Source organism: Eulemur rufifrons, chromosome 7, assembly GCF_041146395.1.
Source record: "Eulemur rufifrons isolate Redbay chromosome 7, OSU_ERuf_1, whole genome shotgun sequence".
Classification (NCBI taxonomy): Eukaryota; Metazoa; Chordata; class Mammalia; order Primates; family Lemuridae; genus Eulemur; species Eulemur rufifrons.
Window position 1 is genome coordinate 3,498,960 of NC_090989.1, and position 18,446 is coordinate 3,517,405.

Consider the following 18,446-nt stretch of genomic DNA (forward strand, 5'->3'; position numbering starts at 1 on the left):
CTCCCAGCCCCTCTCCTTCCCTGAGCCCGCAGCCCACAGCCCTGCTAGCCGGCTGCAGCAAGAGCAAGAGAGGATTCCACAGTGTTCTAGCAGAAAGGGTTCCATGATATTTAAGTAACCACAGGTTAGTTGTCAACAATGTTGCTATATTTCAATATTTCTAGGAGTTTTATCCCCAAAACTGGTGTTTGAGGGACACTGAAGGCCTAATTGTACTAAGATGAACTGATGAGCAAACTCCTGCCAGGGGAAGGAATTCCCACCATGGTGCTCCAGGGGAACACACCAGCCTCCCCATAGCCCTGCCTTTTGGCAAGTTACATATAGAATTAAGTGACCTGTTACATCATGGAGTTATTAAAAATTGATCAGTCAAAAGACCATGTGGCAACCAAATAATACACTTACATACACTAAGGGAGGAAAAGCAGAAGGGACCATTGTAAGCACACCATTATCACAAGTTTTAAAAATGTCTGTGTAGCACATAATGGAACAGCAACAAACAATAAACAGCAAACAGCCATCAGGGGAGAAGAAAGGTGCCAACCTGCTGGAGAACACAGCTGTGAAGTCACACTGCAACGTGTGCACGGGGGGGGGGGGGGGCACATGGGGGTGCCAGGTGTTCTCATTTGTCATCTCTCTACAGATTCCTTCTCCAAACCCTAACCCTCCCTCACCCCACCACTGGCAGCAGGAGGAAGTCACTCCCAGGGAGCGGCGGGCAGCTAAAGCAAGAATTTTTCCCAAAGATGACGCTAGAAAAGACTGGACCTCCTCAGTTCTAGGCTAGCACAGACCCATGAAGTCATTTAGGTACAAATATTTACTACACTAACATACATCCGATGAAGACTCTACCTACACTGAGCCTCATTCGCCTCAGAGGCTCTCAGGCCTGTGTGGGCCCGAGAAGGTCCCAAGAAAGTGACGATGCACCTTCTCTGCAGGAGGAGAGAACCAGGAAGGGTAGAGGAGCTACTGAGAGGGGACAAGGGGGACAGGACAGTGGGCGGGACTCAGGCCTCACTAATTCCCCCAGAAGAGAATGGGGTTCTGTCAGTTTCCGCCACCTTCAGACAACACAGTGTGTGTGTGTGTGTGTGTGTGTGTGTGCATGAGTGTGTGCAAGTGTGTGCATAATCTATATTTAGTGACATGTTTAGTAAGCTTCATGTGGCTCATTAGGTAGGGTGGGTTCCTTCATTCTAAATAGTTTTTCATATTCCTTATACAAGGCTAAAAGAATTCTCCAAAGCATTATCCAAAAGAAGTCCTGCGAAAGAAATTAAAGTTTTGGTACGAAAAGTAGAAGATGAGATGACCTGTGCTCATTTATGACAGCACCCGAATGTGGCCAGTTTGCAGGATGAATCACAGGTGCCACAACAGAAGTGGACCAAGCACACTCGGGCGTGCCAGCATACTCCACTCACAAAGGCATATGCAAATATATAGGGAAGCTTTTGGTCACTGTTTACTCTTTAAAAATGGAATCATTCTACATATACTTACGAACATCTTAACTTTTTACTCAAAATACCTCCTGGAGATGTTTCTAAGTCCACTGGTTTGGCTCGAGTTAATTCCTTTAGGAGGTTGCACATTTCAAAATACAGATTTGTCACAATTTGTTCAAACTTTCACCTGCTGATTAGGCTCAGGTGATATCCAGTATTTTTTTCCTTTTTGCTCACTGTGAATAATGCACAATCAAGATGCTTATGCAAGTATCCCTAACTATGGGTGCTTTTATTTTTATGAGCGAGATTCCCAGAAGTAGGATGGAAGGCCATGTGTATTTTCTGTCTCCGCCAGGTGTTACAGAACACCTTCCAAAAGGCACTGACACTTGACATCCCCATCACCGACGCCTGCGAGTCCTCTCCTCCATCCTGGCCAATGACAGGGTCGTTGCTCTTTGCAATGCTGTGCCAGTCAAAGGACATGTCGCCACCTTAATTTGCATTTGTGACCATGAGATGAGTAAACCTGAACACAGTTCCTGTAGCTCCTGGAAACGTGGATTCCCTGTGTGTGAATGGCCTACCCACCCCCTCTGTCCACTGTTTCTCCGGATTTTCTAAGATGAACATCATTTATTCTTGGATTTTTACACTTAAGTCTTTAATCCATCCACTGATTTTTTTATAATATAGGCATTCAACCTTTATTCTTGATAATCAGTTGTACCAACACCATTTATTAAAGATGCTATACTTTCCCCATTATCTCTGTCAAATATTCTACATCGTCTATTCCATGCTACTGACCTTTTTGTCTATTCTCATACAATATAATAATTTGATTATGGTATTTAAAATACATTAATCTTTTCATAGTTTCATTTCATTTCATACCATAAAATGTTATCTTTTTCACACTTTCCCTGATAATTAATTCCTGGATATTCCTTCATATAAACTTTAAGATTATTTTATCTAATTAAAAAAAAACTCTGCTGAGATTTTCAGTGAAGTTGCATTCTATTTAAATATTAACACGGGAACATTGGAACTTTCCAAATAACAAGTTTCCCACCCATGGTGCGTACTGCCAGATTTTCAGATTTTGTTTTTTGTCTGCCCCTGAGGACTGTGGGTCCAGAGAGGGTTAGGCATGCTCACACTCAAGTCAGTCGGTCATGTCACTACCCGCGTGGTTCCAGGGACCGCCTGGCAGCTTAACCTCTTTCTGAGAAGCCCCTGCTTTCGGGTTTCTCTTCTGGCCCAGCCAGTGGGTAAGGGCCCCCCAGGAGGGCTCCCTAGGAGGGCACAGACCGCCCCAGGCAGACATTGTCACACACCATGAGCCTGGGCAACAGTGAGGGCAGCAGGTAGAGTGGATGAGGGCTGCACTTGAAACACTGCCATCCTCCCAGCCCTGGTTTCATCATCATCTTTTTAAATATACATTTTGTTAATCAGACTAAAACAAAACTAGTCAGCATTGATTAAGGGTAAGCCTAAACAATTCAAGACTGACCTAAATCTGACCTGCTATGCCATGTTGTGTTATACATGACAGTATATAATGGGAATCACTTTATAATTCATGACCCTGGTGATTGATTTCAAGTAAGCAAATATATTTACATTTGTTTTACTTATAATGTTCTAGGAAATACAGGCTATAGACAATTTTTGAACTGTTCCTCAGGGCAATAGAAGCATGAAATGATTCATTTCAATAGAAATGAAACTACCGGTTTCATCTATGTTATTTATAACATGAGCTAAAGCGTGTGAAAGCTTCACAAGGCATTATCGAGTTTAAGTTATCATATGTGGTGTGATATTCTTATCTGTCTTACAAGGCAAAGAAACCCATGGGCTTCAGCATAAGGCCGATCCATCTTAGCACATCTAAGGTGCCACGTCAGAAAACCTGTGTGTTAAAGAAACCCTGGGTGTGATGCCCTGACTGGACTCAAGTAGCTAAACGCCCGAGGGGCAGAGAGGGTAAGAGCAGGATGTATACAGTTCACCTGAGCGTGCGCCAGCCCCACAGACAGGAATCACCTGAGTGGGCACCAGCCCCACAGACGGGAATCACCTGAGTGAGTGGGGACCAGCCCCACAGACGGGAATCACCTGAGTGAGTGGGGACCAGCCCCACAGATGGGAATCTCCTGAGTGAGTGGGCGCCAGTGCCGCAGATGGGAATCACACTTGCTCCCCGAGCCTGGCATCCTCATGAGGACACTGACAGGGTTGCTGTGGGGACCATATTAAATAACGAATGTGAACACTTTGTCACACCACAGGGTTCAGTAAGTGGCAGGCATTGTTACTCAGGACACTGAAATAAGAGCCGGCCGTGAGACCTTCTCCTTGGTAAGCCCTGTGCCCCAAGTGGCATGGACACCTCCACACATACGAGTCGGGGGCGGGGGCCTTGAGAGGGACCCCCAGGGAAGCCAGGAAGGTGACCTGGAACAACACTCATGTCTCTTCCTGGCTAACGGGGACCCTCGTGGTTGTCAGATGGACTCCAGGGGCTGGGTCCTGCTGCAGGGACCCCCCAGGGCCAGCCCACCTTGCACACTGCATCTGTCCCGGCAGTGGCAGCGCTTCAGCACACCAGGTGGCAGCTTCGTGGTGACGCTCATCCTTCCATCTGGTACTCAAGGCAGAGCCCACCTGGACCGCTATCTTCCCCCCACAACCCAAGCCCAACCTTTCCCGGTCAGTCCTGAAACCCCACGCAGGCTCCGCTGACCACACTGGGTCCTTTAATCTGAAGGTGCTCACTAAGTCTTTTCAGGAGATTCTTCCACTTTTATAATTTGCCATTTTTCTTGAGCCGTTTGTGCATTTCCCTAACCAGGAAGACAAGAGGTAGCAGCATGCAGACTTACAGTGGCTGGTTATTGGTACTGATCTAGAGTCCCTTGTCAGTGGCTGGAGTGGCCGAGTGTTTATTAAGGTCCGTCACCTCTTTTCCTATCCTTATCTCTCTTTTGCAAACCACATTTTTAAAGGTTTGCAAATATTTCTACAATCAGCGACTTGAAGGGCATGGAAATTTCCTGCTTACCAGGGGTAAAGGAGGAATTTTAGAATCTTTTGAGTAAAGGATGTTTATATGCACTGGAAGTTAGTTACTGGAGAGCGGGGAACCTAGAACTGTCCACAGTGTTTCCTCCCCATGACATCTGCCCAGTGCCCAGCCACCCGCGGGAGTGGAGGAAGCACAGCTACAAACGTCACAGCGCAGCAGCTGTGTCCCTGCCAACCGCCGGAGAGCTGTAATGAGTTTTCTTTGGCACCGCACACTTTCCTTGTTCCCTCTACGATAAAGAGTCAAAAGCCATCCAAGCCTGCTGACCTGCTGACAGTCTGGAGGCAAGATGATGCAACTCCAACAAGGATAAGAAAATTATCCTGCTTTTCTTCCAAGTTATAACTGGTTGTTATGTAGGACTTTCTACTTTAATCTTCTTTTCTCCAAGTCTAGTCAAACACCTGCTTACCAACTTCTTGCTCACCCACCACTTGGACAAAAACTCAGCCTTCTAAGAATAATGGAGAACCACCTCCACAGCCAGGCTTAGGGTCAAAGCGTGCAAGAGCTGAAGCAACGTGGGGGATGATTTAAGATTGGATATAGTTAGAAGGCAAATTCACACAAGATAAAAATAAATATTTAATTAAGCCTTAGAATTCTGGAAATGTCAACTAATATAACTGAAAGTATACTACCTCTGAATTTATCCTAAAAACATTTTTAAAAGTGTAATTTCAGAAAAGAGAAACTAAAAAACCAAAGCTGCGAAATAACTTGTTTCCAAACAATCTGCTTTCTTCATTTTTCTTGCCACCGTCCCCACCCCTTGCCCAAAGGTTCCTAAAGTAACTCGTTCCTTACAGAGATTACAGGCAGGACATAAACGTGAGTGCTTTTTGTGATTTCTTACCTTCACTATGCTGATAGGCTTTCGAGATAAGTGAAAACTTGCATACAGCAGAAATGTCAAAATAAAAATGAAGGCTCTGTACCTGAAACACAGACAGTGGCAGGAGATAAAATAATAGAAGGTGTGTTAATAATACAATACCACTGTGTTCTTAAATGTTCTTATGCTGCTCACCATGCATTCAGTCCTGTGTCAATTACCCATCTTACTTACATTATCACTATAATATTCGAACATTACACAATTCTGCCACTTTTGCTTTCTCCAAATTGAAACTATTTCAACATTGTAAGAGATAGGAAAAAACAAACTGTTTTTCCTACCTTCATACACAGCACACAAAACTTCTGACACCAAATGTGGGGGGGGGTCCCCCCCACCCCAAGCAATTCTCCAGCAGACACCAATTGTGTGTCCTCCAATTCAATTCAATTCTGATACTATCTACCTGGGGACAGCGTCAGGTCCCCCAGGCCGAGGGCCTGGCTCCAGGAGACTGCCCCCACCTCAGGTGCCAATGGCAAGCCCCAGGCTGTGGCCTTGGCTTCTGACCCACTGGCTATAAATCGGGGTTCCCACTCAGATTCCATTAATTTGCTAGGACAGTTCACAGAAGTCAGGAAAACACTTTATGTCTACTGGTTTATTAGAAAAGATATTACAAAGGATACAGGTGAACAGCCAGATGGAAAAAATGCACAGGGCAAGGTATGGGGGAGGGGCTCATCACATCTATGCCCGCACGTGTCCCGCAACCTGCATGCTCTCCCGACCTGTCCTTTGGGTTCTCCTAAAGACTGTATTACATAGGCACAATTGATAGCATCAGTGGACACTGGTGATCAGCTCAACCTTTGGGGGTCCCTTTCCCCACCCCAGAGGTTGAGGGTGGGGCTGAGTTGGTTCCCATCCACAGGTGTCCAGAGACCCAGCCACCAGTCATTCATTAGCATACAAAAAGACACCACTTCAGACAGTGCAAACATTTTAGGAGCTGTGTGCTAGAAACCAGGGGCAAAGACTGAATGTGTATTTATTATTGTATCACACTATAGCAAACATTCATTTTTAAAAAACCAAAACCAAAGAGAAATTTGGGACTTAAGAGGTACACATGTTTACAAAGCAGACAAGAAGAAACGTTTATTTAGTTTACAACAAAATTAACTACAAGTTCTTTGTGTAGCCTGCTATCCTGGGCATTTAAGATCATATTTATTTTTGGATTTTTAGTTTCTATGCAACTTTTCAGCAGCACACAAGCAAGGCAGACATATAAATATTTCACTGACCTCAATGAGAAAAAGTCAGTGGTGCTGGCAAGCTCTGAATAGGGCCAATGACATAAAAAACACTGGCACATAGCCCTGAGGCTCTGTCTGGCTGTGAGAAAAATAGCTCAAGACTAAGTAGGAAGAGTGCTGGTGAGTGAAGAAAAGGAGTGACTTGAGTACGAAGACAAAAGTTAATTCCAGTTGTGAACTAAAATAAAATTTTAAGGATCACCCCCCCCCCACCGGCTGACTGAATGGACCCCCTCGTGGCCAAAAGAATATCCTAAAACTAAATTGCCTGCCAGGAGGAGGGAGGTCAGACATGCCTCATCATGCCCCTCTCCTTCCTTGGGGACATCCTGTGTAACCCATTAACAGGCCTAAGGGTATGCAAGACAAACCCACAGGCCCTCAATTTACACAACAAATCTATGTCCGGTGGCTTGTTAAACAGCAACTATGTTAAAACATTCCAAGCCTTTAGACAAAGCTTCATGTCTTTAACCAATTACAAGCCAAAGAATCTTTAAACCCACCTAGAACCTGTAAGCACCCCCCGCCCCTCCCCCAGTGGAGATGGCCCACCTTTTCGGGCCAAACCAATGTATGCCTCCCACCTATTGATTTATGACTTTACCTGTAACCCCTGTCTGCCTGAAATGTATAAAACCAAACTGTAACCCAGCCACAGCGAGTCCACTTGCTCTAGGCTTCTTGGGTGCAGCTCCGGGTCATGATCCTCAAATTTGGCTCAGAATAAATCTCTTTAAAATTACTGTACAGAGTTTGGTTTCTTTTCCATCGACACAGTCTAAAACTCTGAACCACCGCATAGAAAAATACTTCTTAGCGCAACAAAACAGATCGGAGGAAGAAGTGTTTGACAAGAGATGAAGAAGAGGGACTCTGACCAGGAAGCAGCTGTTCTGTGTCCTGAGACACAACCCCTAACCCTACAGAACCTGTCCTGTTTCTGGCCTGGAGAGGCCACCACTTCAAATTGTGTGCCCAACTGCTTGAATCAACAGTCACCTAAGGCAGCACCTGCCAGGTCTACCTGGACAGAGGAGCGGTTTCCCTGGGAGGGTCCACAGGGATAACGCACTTTAATGTCGTGATTTACTCCTCAAGGGAAGCTCTCTGTGAACAACACACGGGATCCTAGAATCCTAAGGCTGCCTGCCTCTCTGGCCACCAGCAAAAGTAGGGGTCAAATAAATATTTCCAGATTAAAAAAAAAAAAGACCATATTTCAGGAGGGAAGAGGGTTGTTAGTACTGTGGGACTCAAACCTACAACCTCTGGAATGCTTGTGCCTTAGGGAAAGGAGAAAAACCAAAGCAACTTGCTGAACACTCGCCGAACGAATGAAGGAATGCCCCAGTGCTCTCTTCTTCATCAGGAAGATCCGTACGATAGTCTGTCTGGATTCTTCCTCTCCGAGGCCACCACACGGTCAGATAGGAAAAAAGTGAAACTCCAAAAAGTGAGCGTGTAACTTATCCCACAGCCCAAAGAACAAAGGCTATGCAGGTGTAGTGTGTTTGCTATAAAAGCCCACGTCTCTGCCTTTGTGTTTCTGAAAATCAAGGAATGTCAGTCTCTGCCTTCTTTGGCTGACACTCTGTTACGCCACCTCTGCTCCCATGCGCCTTAGGTTGCAAGTGCAGGAAGATTCGAGGCCACCGGAGCTTGTCAGCCCCATACTCACATTTCCAGCCCACAGCTGGACTCGCGGGTCCCTGATATCCCCACCTGCTAGAAATGAACAGAGCACGCGTAGTCTATGATGACCCTGATCTGCCCAACCTCCACGGGAAGCATGAGCAAAGTCTTCAGCAAGAGCAAGCCCCAGCACCTCCCAACCCTGTCTCAGAGAAGAATGTGGAGCACCTTTTGTGCACCCTTGAGGATTCTACGTAGGCACCACTGTTTTGCAGGTGTGTTGTCGGCTGGGAGAATGTGAATGTCACAATCACCAGCTAAGGAGGACCTTGAGAAACGCAGCTCCACTCTCGGGGCCTCGGGTTCATGCTTTCTCCTCTACCCAGACAGCCCAGAAGTAACGCGCTCTCCCCGTCAGGACGGAGTCTGAAGCGTGCTAGGGCCCGAACATGCGCTGTGCCCCAGACTGCCAGGGCTGCGTGGGCCATCAGGCCCTGGGGACCACCCCAGGGCCCTGCCCTCCTCCTGTGCAGTGGTTCCCAGCGGTGCTCAGCAGGCAGTGCCCTGCAGGCTGAGGTGGTCCCCCTGAGCCTCCTGCTAGCGCCTGGGCTACAGCACCCCCAGGGAGACCCCATGAATGCTGAGGACCACACAGGAGAGGGGCACACGCCTCTGGAAATCTTCAGTTCAGTTCTGCATGGAAATGAAACACCTTCGAGTATTAGCCCCTTTGGGTGGGAAGAGTAACTGCCTGCAGGTCAGCAGGTTCTCTGAGAGACACAGTCCTGCAGAATCAGGGTGAAGGGGCAATTTGCACAGCAAACTGTCACTTTCCTAGAGACTCAAGAGGAAACCCCTATCTTTATTTAGCCAGTATCAGGCCAACTCTACTTCCTCTGTTTCCAAATCCGTCCTTCCTTCCTCATTTTCCTCATCTTCTTTGCATAGGTCTTGGGGAAAGGGAGAAGTCCACAGCCGGAGGTTGGGTTTTCCCTTCCAGAAGTCTGACCTCAGCTCCCACCAGCCACTGCTACACCGCAGCAGCCATCTCAGCATGCCTGGCCTGCAGAGCCAGTGGACATTCTGCTTCTGCAGGATTGTCCTGGGTTATGGGGTTGAGGTCCCAAACAATCCTCCTGAAGGCTTTTTCCCATTTTGTAATTCTGTCTTCATTTTCTTTAGCATTTATGAAGCAAAGTTTTGGATGATATTTGTTTCCTTTTATCCATTCTGTGCTGGGTTGAATAGCGTCCCCTAAAAATTCATGTCCACTCAAAACTGCCAAATGTGACCTCATTTGGAAATAGGGTCTTGCGGACATAATCAGTTAAGGTGAGGTCGTATTACATTAGGGTGGGCTTTAATTCCAAAGACTGGTGTCCTTACCCAGAGGCCATGTGAAGACACAGAGAGACAGGGAGGGAGGCCCTGTGACCCTGGAGGCAGAGACTGGTTGGATGCAGCTGCGAGCCAAGGACTGCGGCCAACAGCGGAAGCTGGAAGGGGCGAGGAAGAATCCTTCCCTAGAGCCTTCAGAGGGAGGGTGCCCTGCCAACACCTCGACAAAACTGACTTTGAACTTCTGAACTCCAGTGCTGAGAGAGCATACATTTCTGTTGTTTTACCACATCAGTGTGTGCTACTTTGTTACAGCAGCTCTGGGAAACTAATACAATCCTTTTATTTTTGTTTTGTGTTACATTTATAAAAAATAATCTAATCCTTTTACTCATTAGTGTTTCGTTTATTTTTTGCAGTTATTAATAATTGTAGCATTCTTTGCATCCACCAATACAAGAAGAATAGTGTTTGGGTTAACCCCAAGTTTCTAGCAAAAAAGCAAGCCTCAACAATGACAACACAGGACAGGCGTGCACCTGCAAAGCCTCCTTAGAAACGTGCTTGAATATCATGTGTTCTCAGATGAGCGGCAACCTCCTCCAGGGTAAGAGGCTCCATGGAGAATGTCTGTCTCCTTGTTTGAGCATTACATTTCAGTCGTATGCAAATAAGGAATAAACAAATGCTTTGGGGAATCATTACACAATATGATTTGGTGTAGAAATTAGCCCAAAGACATCCTCAATTTAGAAACCATGAAACCAGAGAAGTGATGCCATGTACTTTTCAGAGCATCCTGTCAGGAGGCACGATGTTGGTGACATTAACGCTGGTCACTGGTTAAGGTGCTGTCTGCCACACTGTCCCTCGGTGAAACTACAACTTTTCCCTCTAGGTAACGAATAAGGAGTTTGTGGGAACCCACTTTGAGATAACGTAGAGATCCTCACCCCACTGCATTCGTCCATTGAGTCTGCAGGCCTGCACTGAGCAGCCCTCGTGGCTCCAGGCGGTGGCTTGAGAACTGCGGCATCCCGCTCTGCCGGGCAGCTGGCCCTGACTGCACGGGGGAGCTCTCCTTTCCTCTGGTTATTTAGTTATATCAGTGTGGACTCACTAGATTCTTATGGTGTTCAATGAGCTATGATCCACTATTAGTATCATTTATTTTAAATCCCAATCTGTTCTGGGTTTGGACAGTGAGAGGCCCTTTACTTTTAAGCACTTCCTTATTTTCTGGCACAAGACATTCCAGGCCCACCCCCACATTCCCTGCCACAGTCCTGGCATCAGCCAAGTCTCCAGGGACCCCTGGTTCCTTGCAGTGCCAAGTGGCACACAGAAACAGGATGGGGGCAGGTTGCTCACTATGGAGGGTGCTGCCCCAGGACCTCTCAGCTGGGTGCATTGTATACACACACTGCCTAAATATCTATTTCTATATCTATCCACTGCCACTAGTTCCTCTTGAGAGGAAACCACACGATTCATTCCAGTTCTCTCCCCTTCCCACATCTGTAGCTCTTTCTCCATCAGCAAGAGAGCTGTCTCCTTCCTGTGGGATTTCTGTCAGAAATGCATTAATATAATCTGAATCTAATCATAAGGCAGTAACAGACATACCCAAAATGAGGCCATTCTATAAAATAAATGGCTTGAACCCTTCAAAACCGTCAAGGCATGAAAGACAAAAAAAAGGGCAAAGAGTAATTTTAGATCAAAAGAGACTAAACCCACAGGGCAGCTAAATGCAGCGCATGAACCTGGACTGGATCCTGGGTGGGGAAAATACTATAAAAGATATTACTGGACATTCGATATAGTTTTTAATTAGGACTGTGGGTTAGATAGCAGTATCGTATCAGTGTCAAATTTCTTGATTTTCATTGTTATGCTGTGGTAATGTAAGACAATATCTTGTTCACAGGACATACACACAGAAGTATTTAAAAATAAAAGGGCATGATGTCTGCAACTTACTCTCAAATGGGCCTGAAAGTCGTGTGTGTGTGTGTACAAACATCTACACACACAGCCGGGGCAGGGAGAGAAGCAAATGAGGAAAAGTATGAACAAGCACTGATATACAGTAGTTTTACAGAGCTCTTTGTAACATCCCTACAAATGTTACTAACAGTAAGTTTTCTGAGTTTAACATTATATCACAATAAAGTTATAAAACAGAGAAGCTAAACACTCACTAAATGCAACCTAAGTGTCAAAGCACTTGGGGCTGATTCCCAGCGGACACAAGAGTCAAGAAGGGAAGCCGACTGGTTAGATAGTCCCGATGTCCTTAAGTCAAACCTGAGACCGAGACCCTGGGGAAGCTCCACCACCCAGCAGGGCCCGAGGAGCTGCAAAGGGGGTGGAAGCCAAGAATAGGTGGGTGTGAAGGAGATGAACGGGCCCAGGACATGCACGTGGCATCAAAATCATTTTGAGCAGAAGGCATTTGTGTTCCTGAAATCTCTCAAGCGCCTAAAAGCAGAGCCTCCCCAAAGAACTCAGCTGTCACCAACCCTCTCGCTGGAGCAGCCCAGGAGACTTCCCAGGAAGAGGAGAAGCCTGCCCCACACAGAAGCCCGTTATCACAGAACCACCACTCTCCCATCCATTCCCCTAAGGGCCACTCACCTTTCCAAAAAGCCCTTTGTTTTCCCTTAGGTGCCCCTTCCCCCACTCCCCTTCCCCTGCAAAAGATGGTAGATAAGCCCCAAATTCTAAATGCCACTTTGAGTCATGTTTTCTATCACCTGTCATATATACTTGATGAAATCTATCCTTTCTTTCCCTAATTTATCTTTCTCAGTTTAATTCACAGGCCCTCAAATACTGAACCTAACAGTAGAAAAAATTTTTCTTTTCCCAACAAAGACCAGCAGGGTGGGTTAGAGGCCAGAAAGCCCAGCTCCAGACTGTGCCCTCACCATCTGCTTCCTTCGAGGAGTGTGGAACTAACGAATCCACTGGCAAGAAGGATTCTCAGACCATGCAAGGAGACATGCTCTCTGAACAGAACATGATGTTCTGGTCTGCATCTAACTTTGCTGCAGTTTTATTTTCTCTCTGAAAGTTCTGCCCCAGTGAGGCCACTGGGGCTCAGGGTTATATACTTATTTCACCCACAGCCATTTTATAATCCTGCTGGTTGTCAGTGGCCGTTTTTCTGTAGGGACCATGATTGTAACAGAAACTACTGAAGATCACACGGTAGTCCAAATGGTATCTGTCAATACCAAGATGAAAGATAACTCAGCAATGGTCCAGGCCACCACTTCCACCACCAATAAGCAACTCAACAGTTATCGGGGATGCCACTGATCCAATTTTTATGTGTTTTATAATGAAATTGGGGCAAGAAAACTACCAGCACAGTAGCTCTCACACATACACAGCACCAGGCCAGAGGACTGACCTGCCAGCACTTACCACTGATCCCTGGAGAAGGAGACGATGAAGCGGATGCCGGCGGGGAGTTGAGCCATTTACGTTGCCACTGATCATAGAGCTTCGTCACAAAATAGGATGCTTCATAAATAGGTTATTAATCCTGGCTCCAGGTTCTCTCTCAACTGCACCTGCGGCTTACATGGGCTGGAAAGCGTGTAGATAAGTGTCCTACTGGGTCTCGTCCCCTCTTCCTTCCGGCAGTGGCTCTGCTGTCTACAAGGAGAAGGAGAGGCATCCAAAGTCAGTATTCTGACGATGACACCTTCAGAGTCACCGGCAGAGTAACTACAGGGATGTGTAGTCGTGGTACCAGTTCAGATCAAAAATGGACTTCTGACACAAGAAGGAGCTCCCACCAGAGTGTCTGCCCTCAGCACGGTTTGTTCAAAGATCACGGAAATGAATTTCAAATGATGTTCTGATGATGCACAGAAGTAAAATGTAGGGCAGAGGATACTAGAGGCTGCCAAGGGGAGGGGATACAGAGAGACTGGGAGAGATTCATTAAAGGATACAAAAATACAGCTACACAGGCAGAATAAATTCCAGTGTTCTATACCTCTGGAGGAGAACTACAGTTAACAATATTATATAGTTTCAAATAGCTAGAAGGAGCACACTGAATGTTCCCAACACAAAGAAATGATAAATATTTGGGAGGATGGATGTGCTAATTACCCTGATCTGATCACTGCACACTATATGTGTGAAAACATCACCACCTACCCCATGAATATGTACAATTATAATTTGTTTAAAAAAAATTTTAAAGAGGAACCCTAGAGCTCATCTGGTAGGCATCTAGAGCACAACTCACTCACTCTTCACCACGACACTGCACAGAACTATCGCGCACACAAAACCTAGTGTGTGCCCGGTGCTTGCAGTACGTGCCCTATCATCAGGGCAGGCCAGGGCACCAGACTCGCTCAGTTCTGCCCAATATGGGCCAGGCCACCTTTGAGCCCAGTGACAGAGGAATGTAGGCCTGGACAAGAAGGCGGATCAAGGCAATCCTTTAATCGTGGCTTTGCCATTTGAATCGAAATGCACCTGATGCCGACGGAATGAACTTCCCCTCTGTCTGCCTCATTTGTCATCTGTGCTCACCTCAGAGGTTGTGGAAAATTACCTCGTATGGAGGCAGGCTGAAGGCAGGGCAACACGGGAAGGAATGGTGAGAGAGGCCTGAGAATCAAGAAGGGGCCTAGCCCACCAGGCAGGGCTGGTCTCCTGTCCCCAAAGCCAACTTCAAGACATATTCCTAGGTCACCATGTTTCCAAAATAGAATCAGTTCTCCACATTCCCTTTGCCCTCCTTCCAGAGTGAGCTTTCAAAAAACACACACACTTCGATGATTTTCCTTTATATTACCTTCTGCAAAATCATTCAAAATTCTTCATCCCAGAAGCCACCCCCATCTCCTCTCTCTGTTCCAGCCAGAAGAACTACACCTTTCTCCTAAGCTCCCACAGGGCCTTAACAGGTGCGATTCAGAATGTCTCCTGCCCCCAAGCCTGAGCTTGGGCTGGGTAGGCCCAAGCAACTCTCAGCCTTTCTGCTCTCTCACCTGCTGGGCTAGACAGTGGGGATGATGGCACCTACGGCGTTGGAAAAAGAGATAATCCACTGAAAGCACTTACACAGAGCCTGGAATGCAGTAAATGCTCAGTTAGTATAAGCTGACATTATGCTTCTTGTAAATTCATGAGAGGAAGGCCCAGGACGGTAGGTGATTAATTGTCCCTCCCATTTCCTAGTTCAGAACCTAGCACAGAACAACTGCTCAAGAAACTCATGTGCAACAAATGACTGGATATGCTTCAAAACTGCTTTTGCTGAAACCTCTAGATTTAAAAAACATTTAGCTAAAATTCTGCTCAAATCAGTGGAGTCTGGTTTGGGCCCAGATATACTTTGAGTAATAATTTTGTGATGATGGCTTTAGAGTAAAAGATTTGGTTTAAATTTTTCTGATGCCTGAAAATGGGTGGTCAGAACAAAATTGCTTCCTTTTAGATGCTGCTTCTCCATGTCCAGTCTGTCTGGAGATACACCATTGCCATCTACTAAATAAATAAAAACCTCAATGCAACTTTGGTAACACCTATAACAAAAGACCCAGAAGGTACGGAAAGCTCAGCAGGAAAAATAAAACCTTCTTGATTTCCTTTTAAAATAATGGCAAGTTCTTTCCCCTATAAAATGGGTGCAAGTAAAGTGCTATAAATCCTCACAGTGTGTGCAATTAAGACATGTAAAGATAGTGATTTTACATTTGGGACGTTAAGCTTAACGAGGCCTGGCCTCTGCAGCACCCACAAAGCCACTTTGTGCAGGGCTGGTCATGGGGGAGAAGAATGAGGAGAGGCTGCCTGCCCAGTCAGCCCCATCCTTGGGGCACATTCCAGTCTGTCCTGTTTCCCTCAGTCACCTCCCTCCAGCCACTCTTCCTCCTCACCGTCCCCTGCAGAGTGAGGGCAGAAAGTCACTTGGCTTAAACCCTGGTTTTGACACACAGCCCCAGTGCATTTTAAAAAAGTCACTCTTTATAGGAGCCCCTGAAACTTACCACCCCACTGGGGAAAAGTGTCAGAATGTCCAATTTCATTGTACTGTCAAAGAGCAACTTAGGAAGCATCTCAGTAGAGCATTTCTATTAAAATCTGTAAAACACATGATTTTGCACCTGTCTCCTTAAAAAGCCCAACCTAGGCAGCTGTAACGTGGAAAGAGCTGAGGGATACATACATCTGAAAGCCCCACCCTCAGACCCACCCACGTGATGATGCCCCCTAGATAAGCTCCTCCACTCTGCACAGGCTCAATAATGAGGCTAAAAAGTGAGTAAACAGCAAGAGTAATGTTGAAAGGGTCTTTCTGGGGCTAAAGTGCCATTGCTTATAATCAAAGCAGCACCGCAGGTATTTTAAATCCACTTAATGGCAAAATTTTTAAACTGGGTCTCATTTTAAAGGCAAAGATGAGTGAGAAATGCAAGTCTCCCCCCCCAAAAGTTTCCATGCATTGTTCTTATTTGTAATCAAGAGATAGAATACAATTTCCTTCCCAGAGTAAGCACTTTCTACAGCTTTATGCTTTTAAAGACCCTACTCCACATTAAACATCAATGGAAATGGTCACTGTATCTTTTCTTTGGCTTAAGTACAACAAGGAATCTGAATTCCATTCACACGGTCTCCCCCCACCCCACAACAAACAGAACATCTAACCTGGTCTGCTCAAAACAAAACCTGTAAATGCAGTCCCAAAACTACAAGGCGAAACGGGTCTAGGGACCAGGGTTTCCCAGGTTGTTCTAAAAGGCGATTAGTGAAGAGACAATGAATGGCGAAAGTCTAGTATATATACCCACTCACACAATTTCAGACAATTCAAATTCAAAGGCAAGCAGGCAGGCAGGCAGGCAGGCAGGCAGGCAGTCACCTTCCAGGCAGTGAGCCACGGAGACCCGGAGAAGACAGGCTTTGGAACTCCTCCCTTAGAAATTCAAACCTGGGGGCGGAGGGGAGAGGGCTTTCATACCCTCCGTTCAAATGCAAACCTCAGACTGTGCCTCCTGGGTCACCGGAATCAGAGCGAGGGCTGCTGGCGCCGGAGGGTTGGTGGCCAGCGGCGGGGGGACGTTCTGGCGTTTTAAGCCCTTAATTATAAGCCCAGAAGGTCGCTGTCACTCGTGCTGGCCGGGAGGCCCACGGGCTCCGGGAACCAGCTGCTCCGCAGACAAACAACTCCCAGGCCCAGGGTGCCGGCGCTCCGAGCCTACCGGAGGACGCTCTGCGGCGGCTCCTCCCCGGCGGCGGGTCCCGGAGGAGGTGAACTCAGTGGGCACGCCCACGTCCCCTCGCGGCAGACAATGCGCGGGTCTCTTCCTGCCGGCTCTCTAGACCCCCAGCTGTCACCGCGGCGCGGGCCGGGGTGGGGAGGAGACCGGCAGGACAGCTAAGCTCGTCCCTGCCAGGGGTTTCAGGGAGCGGCTGCCAGCCCAGCACCCGCTCCTCTGCCTCCACTTGCCAGGAATCCCAGCGTCGCCCGGGTCTGGGAATGCCCGGCATTGTCGCCTAGGGCCACTCTTCTAGATCCCGAATTTCAAAGACTTCCCTCAGCGAAAACAGCTTGAGACCAGCCCCAGCCCTCCAAAAGACCCAAACCAAACCGGAAAAAAGAGAGAGAGAGAGAAGGCGGAGAGGGGCCAAGCTCTGGGGTGCGCAGAGTGCGGAGCCCGGCTCCCCGCGGGGGCGGCGCCCGCGGCAGCAGGTGCGGCTCCAGCGTGCTGCGGGCTCCGCAGGTGCGGGCGGTGGGGGGTCCCGCCCTCCTGGCCGCCTCCGGCTCGGGCCCGCGTCTCACCTGCGCAGCCGAGGCCCGCGCACCGCAGCCAGACCCGGCCGCCGCGGGCGCTTCCTGCTCGCGACTTCCTGGAGCGGCGCGCGGGAGGCCCCGCCGCCCTTTCGCTTTCCCCGGCCCGCGGGGCGCCGGCCCGGCCGCGCGCTCCTCCCCCTCCCGCTCGCCCCACCCGGGTCCGCCCAGATCCCCGCGCCCAGGGTCGCAGACGCCCGGGGGACGCCGGGCGGGGCGCCCCCAGGTCATCGCCCGCGCCTTCCCGGCTCCGCTGGGCGCAGGAGCATTTACTAATCTCCTGGCGTGCACCCCAGCCGCCCGCGGGGAGCTCCCCTGCACCCTCAGCACCGCCGGCCCTTTGTCCTCAAGGCAGATCTTACCCAGCGGCAAAGAGCCACACGTCCCCGAGGAAGGACTGGCCCCCTCCGTGTCCTCCCGCTAAAGAGGGTCTTTCCTGGACTCCTGGCTTTGGTTCCTATTGTGTCCTGTCAAGGGTCAGAACCATGCTAACATTCTATGCGTGAAAATGGGGCTCACGGATGTGGCTATGCTGAACCAACTTGTATCTCACCTGTACTTGTGTGACACAGGTAGCTCACATGGTTAGGCTGGAGAAGCCCAGCATGGGGGCACCACTTCCCCCAGGAACAACTGTTCTCCAGATCCCACTCTCACCTCTTTCTAAAAATTGACCTTGGGCCCCTCCCGCGAGGGGCCTGATTATTTTCCCAGGGGTGACACATGACACAGCATCCAAAGCCAGCTCCTCCAGGAGCACCCCTCCCTGGAAGAGCAAAGTGAGGCAGAAAGGAAATTTTCCAGGAAGAAACTGCCCCTGGTTAAAACAATACTTAAGGATAAAACCAAGCCAAGGCCTGGCTGTCAATGTTCAAACAGGTCTGTTTGGACAGCGCCCCACGGCACCCGCCTC

At 48.0% G+C, this 18,446-nt stretch overlaps 1 protein-coding gene across 1 annotated transcript in view; it reads right to left on the reverse strand.

The window, feature by feature from the left end:
* The window catches only part of SLC37A1 (solute carrier family 37 member 1), a 60,119-nt gene extending 42,527 nt beyond the window's left edge, over nt 1–17,592 (reverse strand). The window contains exons 1-3 of the mRNA XM_069472252.1: nt 16,734–17,592; nt 13,135–13,368; nt 5,423–5,504 (exon numbers count right to left, since the gene is read on the reverse strand). Coding sequence (XP_069328353.1) covers nt 5,423–5,504; nt 13,135–13,190 — 138 coding nt within the window. The 5' untranslated portion in view covers nt 13,191–13,368; nt 16,734–17,592. The remainder of the gene's footprint in view (nt 1–5,422; nt 5,505–13,134; nt 13,369–16,733) is intronic.
* Nucleotides 17,593–18,446: the final 854 nt, after the last annotated feature.